The 13,687-nt window shown below is 41.1% G+C and overlaps 1 protein-coding gene across 2 annotated transcripts; it reads right to left on the bottom strand.

The window, feature by feature from the left end:
• Window positions 1–890: 890 nt before the first annotated feature.
• Window positions 891–13,078, bottom strand: LOC115178274 (TNF receptor-associated factor 5). 2 transcript variants are annotated; one of them, XM_029739378.1, is made up of 11 exons: window positions 12,583–13,078; window positions 9,223–9,462; window positions 7,728–7,791; window positions 7,334–7,435; window positions 6,992–7,156; window positions 5,903–5,980; window positions 5,122–5,196; window positions 3,779–3,871; window positions 3,518–3,658; window positions 2,682–2,853; window positions 891–2,253 (listed from the first exon to the last, which is right to left on the bottom strand). In XM_029739378.1, exons 1-11 carry the CDS (start codon window positions 12,648–12,650, stop codon window positions 1,652–1,654), a joined length of 1,800 nt encoding a protein of 599 aa, XP_029595238.1. In that variant the 5' UTR covers window positions 12,651–13,078; the 3' UTR covers window positions 891–1,651. The 2 variants fall into 2 exon arrangements, with proteins under 2 accessions (XP_029595238.1, XP_029595239.1); XM_029739379.1 differs by having other exon boundaries at window positions 9,223–9,455.
• Between the last annotated feature and the right edge of the window lie 609 nt (window positions 13,079–13,687).

The raw sequence follows: 13,687 nt of genomic DNA, 5'->3' as shown, positions 1-13,687 counted from the left end.
AGACCATATGCTGGTGCGGTTGGCCCTGGGTTCCTCCTAATGCAAGACAATGCTAGACCTCATGTGGCTGGAGTGTGTCAGCAGTTCCTGCAAGAGGAAGGCATTGATGCTATGGACTGGCCCGCCCGTTCCCCAGACCTGAATCCAATTGAGCACATCTGGGACATCATGTCTCGCTCCATCCACCAATGACACGTTGCACCACAGACTGTCCAGGAGTTGGCGGATGCTTTAGTCCAGGTCTGGGAGGAGATCCCTCAGGAGACCATCCGCCACCTCATCAGGAACATGCCCAGGCGTTGTAGGGAGGTCATACAGGCACGTGGAGGCCACACACACTACTGAGCCTCATTTTGACTTGTTTTAAGGACATTACATCAAAGTTGGATCAGCCTGTAGTGTGGTTTTCCACTTTAATTTTGAGTGTGACTCCAAATCCAGACCTCCATGGGTTGATAAATTGGATTTCCATTGATTATTTTTGTGTGATTTTGTTGTCAGCACATTCAACTATGTAAAGAAAAAAGTATTTAATAAGATTTCTTTCATTCAGATCTAGGATGTGTTGTTTAAGTGTTCCCCTTATTTTTTTGAGCAGTATATTATTATCAAACAAATCAGGTAAATATGTAATTTTTCTATCACAGTTGTTGTTGAATTGGCATTTGGGCATGACACTTAGGAAAAAACAAACTACACTTTTTATTTAGACACCAGATCCTCAATGGAATCCTCAAATTGTAAAAAAAAAATACTAAAAGTGTATGATTAGCTAATCGTTTTCTTTAATATAGACCCTTCCCCCAATAAGTTTACCATTGGAGGGAATTCAAGGTCCTTATAGGTCTTATTTTCAAGGTGGTAACACAATTACATAGAACTTACACACATTTGAATTGTTATTACTTTTCTTTTAATAGCCATTTAATCTATACAATACATTTAATACTTTTGTTTACTTTATAGCATTCAAAATAATGTCACTTCAACTCTACTAGAACAAGCACTTTTGGTTTCCCTAACTACTTCAAACAATGCAGAAACATAATCATTGATAAACAGTTCAATATAAACAAAACTTAAGGAAAAACACATGTAAGAATTCATGAATCAATTGAAGGAAAAAAGCATGAAACAATTCACTCAATGGTAACACTTTATAATAACTTTAATGAATAAGCATTCTTACTTTTAATGTTTACATTTCTAAATAACTTACAATCATTTATATAAACCTTCAACATGTACGGTATATTGGCTTATTCATTAAAGTTATTATAAAGTGTATTTTAATAACATCAACTACTTTTTAACAGCTGTCCATTAAAATCCCTGAGTTGTCATCAATTGACAATTAATAGATTGTAGGACTTTAACACAAAATGCAATATCTGTGGGGAGCATTAACACTGGAATCCTCAGTGAACACATACAAGCAGTCTGCAGACAAGGCTAAAGCAATAAAAAAAATTAAATACTTCACTGCAATATCTGTATTGCTTTATCGTTTCAGTATCTGGGGAAAAATGCATGGACTTGCTGACACTTTCTGTTTGCTTACTTTGCTAAATTTGGAGTACAGCTGTACTGAGCTTTGTAACATTAGCTAACTGTTTTTGAAATGATCTCGAACCAGTTCTTTAAGGCCCCTCTACAAGTCCTCCAAACCGCTCGTGTCTACTTTGACCTTAACAAAGAGCGTATCGTCTCTCACGTATATGGCGTTCTTGGGTGTCTCCAGCTGGGCATGCGAGGCAAAGCACTGGAAACCAGAGGCCACGTTGGTGGGGGCGTTGGAGGTTGCAGCGGCCGAGCCAGGCCGGTGGAAGCTAGTGTTTTCTGGGTCGGGTTTGAAACTCATAGTCAGGTGGTTGTTGGTGCCGCTCTGGTCCAGCACTGACAATGACACAGGCTGTCTGAAGGGCCAGGGCAAGAGGGGGTCAAAGTCACCCCTCATGAGGACCACGTAGAGAGACAGGTGGGTGTCCCGGCCGGCCCCGTCGCCGTTCAGGTAGGCCCTGGCGGCCATTTTGTAGCCACTGCGGCCCGTGTGGAAGGGCGCGCTGCTCAGGCACGGTCCCTGGCCTTGAGACCCGGCCTCCTTCCTCTTGCGGTAGTCGCGGAGCTTCCAGATGAGCTTGCCATCGTACGAGGTGGACTCGAGCTCTCTGAAGTGCTCCTCGTTGCACTCCAGCTGTGCTGTATGGATGCTGAGGAGGCGCGAGTGGCGCATGTAGGTCTCCTTCAACTCACCTGGGGGAAAAGATGGGCGATGGAATTTTTTATACTTTAATTAATCCACAAGTTATTTTAATAAATGTCAGTACAATGTTAATTATTTGCCTATAATCGCTTAAAAGCCTTAAAGACTTAAGATCATTGGCCTAACATTTGAGTCTTTCCATAATCTGTTACAAGCCTTGGAGACTTTAGCGTATTGCCCTAAAAGTCTTGCATCTTTCCAGTAACCCGGGATTGGAAACCACTGAGTTACTTGAATTCTGTGGAATATGCTGCCAAAGACAGAGGCAGTTGTACCATAATTCAAATAACCCAGTGCCAGTTACATTTCACAAGACCCACTTTTCACACTTCATGGACTTACTGTCGGTGGAAACCATAATAATGATCTCTAATCCACCTTTAGTTCACCCAGACCATTAAGGATGACCTCCACTCACCCAGGTGGTCTTTGAGCCCCTCCGTGACGGACACCTGCTGTCTGAGGGCGTCCAGGGACGCTCTGATTTGGCCCAGTTCCTCCCGGGCCACACCAGGGCCAAACACACTGGACAGCTCCACGAGCTGGAGCTGGACGCTTGAGATGTGGTCCCTCTGCTCCTCCAGAGACCTCTGTACAGGGACGACCAGAAAACGGTAACACTTTATTTTCAGTACTGCTATTTACCTGGGTAGTGTTCATAATCATTAGGCACCAAACAAAATGTTTTAAAACGTTTTCTGTTGCATGCCCTCAAACACAATCAAGGTAGTCTCTCTTATGAGAATCCTAAAGTTTTGATTCCTATGACCAAAGGATTCTACTAAGTGCAGTGTGTGAATGAATGATTCCTGCTTTGGGTTCCATTAACAGTAACAGCAGTGTTTCTTACCTGTACTGCAGACAGAGTGCATTATTTCCATAAATATTTATAAGGTATTTTCAGATTTTATTAAACAGAGAGAAGATGCAAGTGGGGAAAGATGGAGAGCGGCTGTGTCAAAGGGCAGTAGGCCAGATTCAAACCTATACCTACGCTGTAGAAACATTACCGCTAGACCAGCCAGGCCTCTGGGTGTTGTATTGGTTACATATGGTAGAAAAATTCCCACAGGGGACCAGTACGGGAAAAAAATGTATGAAATGTATTCACTACTGTAAGTCGCTCTGGATAAGAGCGTCTGCTAAATTACTAAAATGTAAATGTAAATTAACATAAAATTATCTGGCAACAGTTATATGAAGTATTGTTTCAAAGTATTGTGTTTTATTTGAAGTTTGTTACATGCTTCTTACCTGTACTGCAGACAGGGTGTTGTCACATCGGCTGACCTGCTGGGCCAGCGGGCGGACCTCCTTCTCCAGACCGCTGACCTGGCGGCTCCTCTCCTGGAGCTCCTTGTGCCTCAGCAGCACCTCCTGCTGGAGGATTGCCATCTGCGGGTCAGAGGAATGGTCAAAGTCTCCAGGTGCAACTTGCCCTTTGGTACACTGATCTAGGCACTATAAGGGCTGAATCCTAACTTGAGAAAGGTTCTGGGTAGTGATTGGTCCTACCTGTGTCTCCAGCTTGGTGTTGCTCCCCAGAACCAGGAGGATATGGTCATTGAGAGCGGTTTCCTCATGAACTTGAACTTGGGCTCTCCTCTCCTGTCCACACAGAAAGAAATAACAATTAGTTGTATGGCAATCATCTGTTGCCATACAACTGCCTATCATGTCTAGACATGTTTAGCAATGACATGCCAAACAATGACATAAATTATAACACTCATTATACATACTGTTTTGACATTAACTTGTCACGATGGGTAAGGCTGTTGTTGAAGCAAGACAAATTCATATGTCTTTTGGTTGTAATGTATAGGACTAGTTCATATAAACACCTATCGCCATTACTGAACAAAAATATAAATGCAACATGTAAAGTGTTGGTCCCATGTTTCATGAGTTGAAATAAAAGATACCAGAAATGTTCCATATGCACAATAAACGTATTTCTCTCAAATTTTGTGCACACATTTGTTTACTTTCCTGTTAGTGAGCATTTCTCCTTTTCTAAAATAATCCATCCGCCTCCATCCAGGTGTGGCATATCAAGAAGTTGATTAAACAGCATGATCATTACACAAGTGCACCTTGTGCTAGGGACAATAAAAAGCCACTCTAAAATGTGCAGTTTTGTCACACAATACAATGTCACAGATGTCTCAAGTTTTGAGGGAGCGTGCAATTGGCAAGCTGACTACAGGAATGTCCTCCAGAACTATTGCCAGATAATTTCATGTTAATTTCTCTACCATAAGCCACCGCCAACGTTGTTTAGAGAATTTGGCAGTACGTCCAACCGGCCTCACAACCTCAGACCACGTGTAACCACGCCAGCCCAGGACCTCCACATCCGGCTTCTTTACCTGCGGGATCGTCTGAGACCAGTCACCCGGACAGTATTTCTGTCTGTAATAAAGCCCTTTTGTGGGGATAAACTCATTCTGATTGGCTGGGCCTGGCTCCCAAGTGGGTGGGCCTATGCCCTCCTATGACCACCCATAGGCTAATTTATTTATTTATTTCAATTGATTGATTTCCTTGTGTGTAACAGTAAAATCGTGGATGTTGCGTATATATTTTTGTTCATTCTGACACTCTCAGACAGATATTCTGGAGACCGTATAGGCATTTCTTATTGTAGTGAATTGTTACAAGGCCATTGTTTTATCACCACATGACACCCATCCAAGAGGGTCGAATAAGGACTTCGACCCATTGAGAATGCAATCATTGCTACTTTGGAGCTTCCAGTCCAACCGAAAAATTGAGATTGTCCGACTACAACTAGATTTCCTTTGGTGTAGAATTGGATTCCAAAGCACGGAGAGTGGGAGAATATGTCCACCAACCCGGACAAAGCAGCCATATTTCTTAAAAACACAGTCCGTCTGCACCTCAGGACACTGGTCAGCATGGTCTTCAAGCTGTGTGATAGAGAGAGAGTACATTAAAAGCAAAGAGGTGTTAGTCAGAGAGGGAAAGTGAGGGGGAGGGTATAAAAAGGTGAAAAAGAGAGGGGAGAAGAGAAGTCAGACGGAGAAGGATAAGTGAGATTGGGTGAGATGTAGAAGCAGGAACCAAATTAGTTCTACACACTCATACAGTTTTACAAACAGCTGTACAGTGTATTATACACCGAGTGTACAAAACATTAGGATCACTTTCTAATTCTGAGTTTCACCCCCTTTTCCCCCCAGAACAGCCTCAATTCGTTGGGGCATGGTCTCCACATGGTGTTGAACGTGTTCTACAGGGATACTGGCCCATGTTGACTCCAATGCTTCCCACAGTTGTGTCAAGTTGGCTGGATGTCCTTTGGGTGGTGGACCATTCTTGATATAAACTGTTGAGCGTGAAAAACCCAGCAGCATTGCAGTTCTTGACACTCAAACCGGTGTGCCTGGCACCTACCCCGTTCAAAGGCACTTAAATATTTTGTCTTGCCCATTTACCCTCTGAATGGCACACATACACAATCCATTTCTTAAAAATACTTCTTTAACTTGTCTCCCCCCTTCATCTACACTGATTGAAGTGGATAGAAAATCCTTATTCAAACAATAAATGAGTCTCTTCAAACAATACATTTAGCAAATAAAACAAATATTATGGTCATATCTGAATATTCACCATGCATCTTTTAATCATCTGGGAGCATTTGTTGGGGCACTTGATTTCAACCTCTGGGCATGAATGCCTCTCATGATCCTGGTGGAGTCCGAAACAGAAATAATAAGTGATTATTAAGAAGGATGTTCCTTCTTAGTGACTTACAGTATCATATCATAATTGACTGAAAAGAGCTTCGATCAAGTGTTGTCAAAGGCACTTGTAGTTTTGTGAACTGTTAAGAGACTGAAGTAAGGGTGAGGGATTCAAACATATATTCAAGTCACTTGCACCACCTGTTGGGAGAATGACTATATGTAATTCCCAGACTATGTAAAAAATAATCTTTGGTTAAATGTAGTACAACCAAGGGTTAGAGGGGGAACACAGTTGAAGGACAATCCACTTCCTTAATATTACTTGTTATGATGGGGGGGGTAGCATAGTGTTAGCACAGAGTTAGGCGACACATTTCCAGGATACACTTCCACATTCTATCCCCAGGTGGCAGCAATCAGATCTAGATGCTGAGCTAAGCCTTGAGAAACACATCAGGTGCAGCCAATTAAAGTGATTGTCAGTCTGAGAGAAAGAGAGGCCAGAAGCCCCCCAGCCGGCCTTTCGTTTGTTTCTTTGTGTTAGTTAACCTCTTTGAATGGGCAGGCCTTTTCGTAGTTTGGTTTTTGTACATATTTATTTTGTCACCATCTGAACAAATAATAATAGCTTGGACTGGCTGACCAAAAGATCAAGACGGAGCTGGCCTTGGACCTAAGTTAAGGTAGCTGTGTCCTGGGTACATGCATTCAATACCTAGGTGCATACAGTGATTTCTCACATACTGTATATGCACATCTTAAATCCGGTTACCTAGGCCTAAGACACCTAGACATAACGGGTGCAGCAAAATCAGTAGGCTAGTTATGGGTTTCGTAACAGAGTAAAAATACTATGTTGAGCCTGAGGACCGTTCCACCATCTTAGAAAATCCCAAATACAACGGCAAATCCAAAGTCCTCATTTATATCAGAAAACTTAAACCCTGACCATTGCAAGAGTAAGAACAAATTAAAACAGACTTATAAAACAGTCAATTCCTCTGGCATTCACCTCGAGTTGGCAGCATGTGTAAGGATGCTTGCAGTAGTGACAGGGCTCCATACGATAGGAGCAGCTGATTCTGAGGTGCTCCTGCAGGTCCTTACGTTGCATGACCTCACTGCAGCCTGCGTTGGAACACTGCAATGACTCAAACTGACATGTCTGTAGATGCTCCTGAGAAAGAGAGAGAGAGGGAAGGGGAGAGCCTGACATGTATCAAATGTTTAGTCATGTTGCTGTCTGAGCATTTGTTAATGATTTATTTTACAGTCCTGTTTCAGCTGGCGTTTCTCTCGTATTTTCTACAGCAACGGGTAACATCGGGTACTTGTGGTGTCTTGTGGGATTTACCTGCAACCGACATAATGTCATTCTGTGGGAGCAGTTGGGGGAGTTTGTGCAGTAAACGTCTAAATTTGAGATCTCCCTTTTGCAGCAATTGTCTTGGAAAACCTGCAGGAAACGGTAACAATTGTGTAGTATTGTTTTACATTTCAAGAAACTCATGATTAATTTCTGTCAATACAATCGTTTGTCTTACAAATGAAGTAGGTTGGGTGTCTTAAAGTTTCATGAAAAGTAAAACCCCCAAATATTTTTGTGTACCAATAAAAATACAAAGTAGACATCAGTTGTGTTATCAGTAAAACTGTACTCTGCAAAAGTAATTCTGAATAAAGTATGCCTAAAGTATTTCTTCATATTTAGCTTTCTTCCCAAATGAACCATGGTTTCTTAATCTCACCTCATCAGATTTGATCAAACCTCTGTCCAAAGGACAGGCAGGGGTGGTGGCAGGGGAGTTTTCCCTGCACAAAAGAGAGCATCACATTTCAATATGATTGCTGACTTTTAACTTATGACATATGCTACCTACAGTATCAACGAATGGCCCTTTAGCTCAATGGGCTAACACATTATTAAAGAGTAAATTCAGAATTGTACAACTTGATTAACTCACAAAGCCTCTTGAACAATTAGAATAGGTAGGAGATTATTGTCATATGTAATGTTGTATTTAAATTAATATGTGCACATGCCTCTTGGCAGGTGTAACTAGTAATATGTAAAGGTATTAGGAATGTGGATCTGTTTTTACTTTGCTTCTGTAGTTTTTCCAAATTTCTGTATGTTTTTACATTTCCTGGGTCTAATAGTTCGCCTAATTTCAGTTTGACAAAATAAGTAAGGTATAGTGTGGAGAATCCTTGTACCAAGTAAAATATTGTATGTTCAGCTGTTTGCTGGTCTACAAAACCGAAAGTGAAAGATGCAGAAACAAAACTTAGAACAGATCTACCGCTAATTAGAGTTTATTTAAATGAGATGACAGGTCTTTATCTCACATTTCCATGTGAATTTGTTCAAATTGCCCGAAAAGTTACATATTGTAGCTTTAAGGACTCTTGGAAGACTAGCCCATGGTGGGCTAAAAGAGATTCAAATCAACCATGGGGACAAAGTGTACAAAGGCTGGCTGCTTGCCTGGGCAAGGACATGTGCGACTGCCTGGACATGGGCTGCTTCTATACCCCTGCCCCAAGTGCAGATCAAACAGCCACTGCAAAAATGAGCATTTAAAATAAATATATATTTAAAGGCTGAATCACCTGAAATTAACTCCATATTTGGTTTGATGTTACTTTATAGTCATGTGGCCGTTTCAAAAAACAATGCTCAAATGCTTTCATTTCCAGTCTTGTGGTGGCTGAAGTTTGCAGTGGCTGTTTAAAAAAAGAACTAAACCATGGATTCATTTCTCCTGGCGCATGGACTACTTTTAGGAACCACCTAACTTACAATTAGCAGACACTCTTATCCAGAGCGACTTATAGTAGTGACTGCATACATTTTTGTACTGGTCCCCCCGTGGGAAATGAACCCACAATCCTGGCGTTGTAAGCGCTATGCTCTACCAACTGAGCCACACAAGACCACTTCAAATTTTAAAATCCTGAACTTCCCCTTTAAGTTGTGACAGATCTTGCACAATTGAGGGCTGGTAATTGAGGGCTGATTCCAGTTCGATTTCAGTCAGCTTGGGTACATGTTTTACTTAACAATAATACAATCTTCAGAAGGGAAAGGACCATTTTCAAATCACAAATAGAATTTCGATTCAACTCCTAGATTGACTGGAACTGAAATGGATTTGACCCAAAATCATACATAAATCTCGCTGTGTATATGAACACACAACATGCAGTAAATGGCTGTTTTATTATCACTACTATTCTTACAGGAGCCCTTGGATGCAGCGGTAGCAGAAGATGTGTCCGCAGCCGGTTTGGTGTGGGTTGAGAACTACTCCTTTACAGGTGGGACAAACATAGTGCTCTTCCAGCTTCTTCACAAACTTCAAACTGTGCTGCACTGCAGTCAAGTCCGATTCCCACGGTCCCGCCACTCCCGAATTCTGCCTGGAGAGTCCTCCGGATCCACTCGGGTCACTCTCCTTTGTTGCCATGCCAACCTGTAGACTGACAGGTGTGCGGTAGATGTTGGACAGTTTGTAGACCTATGCAAATGTACATCTACAAAGACTCCTATTCCAGAAGTCCTGCAATTGACTGACTACCTGCATGACTTTGACATTCAGAAAATCCCATTCAAAGCTCTCCATAATGAGATATAGGCCAAACATTTGTGCATGAAAGTGTTTAGTAAATAGGGGGAGGGGTTTATGTAAAATCCCCACATTTTAAAACAAACCTATCTTTTTAAGGAGTTTATTCACATGGACTTATAACCAGGGCCGTAGCTACATATGAGGACACCGAGGTCTGGACCTCCTGTAATATTTTTGAATACAAATAAATACATTGTCACTGACTGACAGTCACTTAATTAGACCATGACTGTTAACCTTTTATAGATTGGTAAATTAGTCGTTAGTCTAGCCAGCTAAACTTTCATGGCTGAATTACCGACCGGGAACGCAAAGCATGTACCTAGGGGTCCTGACCTCCAAGGGGCCCACATTCATTCTGGTAGTCACTCTCTCTCATATCATACAAACATGGCAAAATGTGTAGAATTGCAGGAAATTGGCTGTAAAACTGCAACAAATCTGTAAAGCAAACTTATTTGTTGACCTTTTTGTTAATAAAATACTTTTTCTGCCAACAGATCCCTCTGTACATATAAAATTATAGTTTTGAATTCCGGTGCTGAGTTGATGCGAGTTAAGGTGTAGTGGCTAATTATATAGCTAATATGCTACAGTTGAAGTCGGACGTTTACATACACCTTAGCCAAATTCCCTGTTTTTCACAATTCCTGACATTTAATCCTAGTAAAAAATCCCAGTCTTAGGTCAGTTAGGATCACCACTTTATTTTAAGAATGTGAAATGTCAGAATAATAGAGATTTATTTCAGCTTTTATTTATTTCATCACATTCCCAGTGGGTCAGAAGTTTACATACACTCAATTTGTATTTGGTAGCATTGCCTTTAAATTGTTTAACTTGCGTCAAACATTTTGTGTAGCCTTCCAAAAGCTTCCCACAATAATTTGGGTGAATTTTGGCCCATTCCTCCTGACAGAGCTGGTGTAACTGAGTCAGGTTTGTAGGCCACCTTGCTAGCACACACTTTTTCAGTTCTGCCCACAAATCTTCTATAGGATTGAGGTCGGGGCTTTGTAATGGCCACTCCAATACCTTGACTTTGTTGTCTTTAAACCATTTTGCCACAACTTTGGAAGTATGCTTGGGGTCAATGTCCATTTGGAAGACCCATTTGCGACCAAGCTTCAATATATCCACATAATTTTCCTACCCCATGATGCCATCTTTTTGTGAAATGCACCAGTCCCTCCTGCAGCAAAGCACCCCCACAACATGATACTGCCACCCGTGTTTCACGGATGGGATGGTGTTCTTCGACTTGCAAGCCTCCCCCTTTTTCCTCCAAACATAACGATGGTCATTATGGCCAACATCTATTTTTGTTTCATCAGACCAGAGGACATTTCTCCAAAAAGCAATCTTTGTCCCCATGTGCAGTTGCAAACCGTAGTCTGACTTTTTTATGGCGGTTTTGGAGCAGTGGCTTCTTCCTTGCTGAGCTGCCTTTCAGGTTATGTCGATATAGAACTCGTTTTACTGTGGATATAGATACTTTTCTACCTGTTTCCTCTAGCATCTTCACCAGGTCCTTTGCTGTTGTTCTGGGATTGATTTGAACTTTTCCCACCAAAGTACGTTGATCTCTAGGAGACAGAACGCATCTCCTTCCTGAGTGGTATGACGGCTGCGTGGTCGCATGTTGTTTATACTTGCGTACTATTGTTTGTACAGATGAACGTGGTACCTTCAGGCGTTTGGAAATTGCTCCCAAGGATGAACCAGACTTGTGGAGGTCAACAATTTTTTTCTGAGGTCTTGGCTGATTTCTTTTGATTTTCCCATGATGTCAAGCAAAGAGGCACTGAGTTTGAAGGTAGGCCTTGAAATACATCCACAGGTACACCTCCAATTGACTCAAATTATGTCAATTGGCCTAGCAGAAGCTTCTAAAGCCATGACATCCTTTTCTGGAATTTTACAAGCTGTTTAAAGGCACAGTCAACTTAGAGTATGTAAACTTCTGACCCACTGGAATTGTGATACAGTGAATTATAAGTGAAATAATCTGTAAACAATTGTTGGAAAAATTACTTGTGTCATGCACAAAGTAGATGTCCTAACCGACTTGCCAAAACTATAGTTTGTTAACAAGAAATTTGTGGAGTGGTAGAAAAATGAGTTTTAATGACTCCAACCTAAATGTATGTAAACTTCCGACTTCAACTGTATATGTTTGTAGATCGACTGAGGTGAATGACACTACAGCAACCAATGTTTTAATGGCTGGGATCATTTTTGCTTATTTTTGAGGTTCAACTGTCTTAACATCTATTGAAATGGTGGTGGGGGGGGGTCCTTCCAGACCTCACTAAAACTCAGACCCTAGCTTACAGCCCTGCTTGTCGGGATGTTCATAAAGGCATTAGTGTGTGGTAAAGTTTCCATCTTCTAACATGTTTAATGTTAAATCAAGCAAATATTCCTATGACTCTCAATCGGCACCCATGAAGGACCGTTGGTCGTCCGTGCATTGTCTCATCAAAATCTCCCTTTCAGAAATCCCCCAAGCCCAGTGGCTTAGTGCTGATGGAACCAGCGATTCTGTCTTTGGGGTAACCCCCTCGCAGCCCACGCTAATGGTGCGCGGCAAATCATTAATGAGACAATGGACAAATATGCAAAACATGTCTTATGTTGTATTATTGCATTAACAGTTCGAGGGTATTCATTGACGTTATATTGAGAGAGACAAAAAGCCGCGACGGAATTATGCGCTCTTTGCAGCACCACAATGTCGGGGAATCCCCACTGCTGAAGAACAGCATAATTAATTTTGTTTCCAATAGATGAAAACATCATGATTATTATAAAAATAGATAATTTTAATGTTAAGACGAAATCCAAGGGAGTTCTGTATTTATATTGTTTAGTTAAAAAGGCACACTGAAATTAGTTTGCTTTCGTTTTCATAGCCTACATAATAAACTGTTGGATTGGAGATCTGTGCAGGCATGCAGTGCGTTCTTACCGTGTCTTTAAAAACGGAATGTGCGACGATGTTCTTGATATACTTTTGTAATTTACCTCCACGTTCATATGGCAAAAACTTCTGCACAGTACAGTGTGTGTAGCCCAGGCTATACGTCACAACTCGGCGTGCCGCAAATTCTATATGAGCGGAAAATGTTTCAGGAAGTGAATGTAATGGCACTGTGTGAGGTTCACACCCTTTAAATGATCGTATCCTGAAACGCGGTAAAATAAAATGTATGATTGGCACCTTGCATAGCCTCCCTGAAGCGTATCGAGGTAGGGTGCTGAAGAAATTGTCCCTTTTTTATGCATCCACCGGTTTAAAATTGTATTTGCTGGAAAATGAGAGTTGAAAAATTGAGAAGTTTCTAGTTATTTTCAAGTACATTGTGATAATTTAACTATAGGCTACAGTTCACGGAGCTAGTAGTTCTATCAAACGTCATAGTGGTGCTTATAATACTGCTGTATTACAGGTTTGAGCATATGGAAATGTAATATGTGGTCAAAAATAACATGCATACATGTAGAAATGTTGAGCACATTAATACTGCTTTTTAATATAACAAATACATTACAACAGAATCATGTAGGCCCTAGGCCTAGTAAGTCAAGACCACCAAGAAGCACAGCTGATATTTTTACATGCATGGCAAAACTACTTGAATCAAGGTTGTTTCCACGTCATTTTAACCAATATAAAACTGATGAATCAACGTGAAACTGACTGTATTTGCAAAAAGTCAACGTAAGGGTATATTCCCCCCCCCCCAACCTTTAACCTAAATCCAATGGCATGGTAACCAAAACTAGATCAACTGATGTCTTTGCCCAGTGTGGAGGTATTATTTACACAAGCCTATGCTTTTTAACTATACTACTTAATTGCATTTGTTTAGAATTATTCCACAGCAGTTACATTGAGGCGTGATGATTTTGGGAAACCATTAAATTGTCAATTGTCTGCATTCACTACTGTAAGTTGCTCTGGATAAGAGCGTCTGCTAAATGACTCAAATGTAAATATCAAATATCAGAAACAATGCTGGATGCTGATAAAATGATTTAGGCTAAAGTAGACAAATTAATTAAAGGCAAAC

This window comes from Salmo trutta, chromosome 38 (genome assembly GCF_901001165.1).
Source record: "Salmo trutta chromosome 38, fSalTru1.1, whole genome shotgun sequence".
In the NCBI taxonomy this organism is placed as follows: domain Eukaryota; kingdom Metazoa; phylum Chordata; class Actinopteri; order Salmoniformes; family Salmonidae; genus Salmo; species Salmo trutta.
This window is presented reverse-complemented; position numbering and strand designations above follow the sequence as displayed.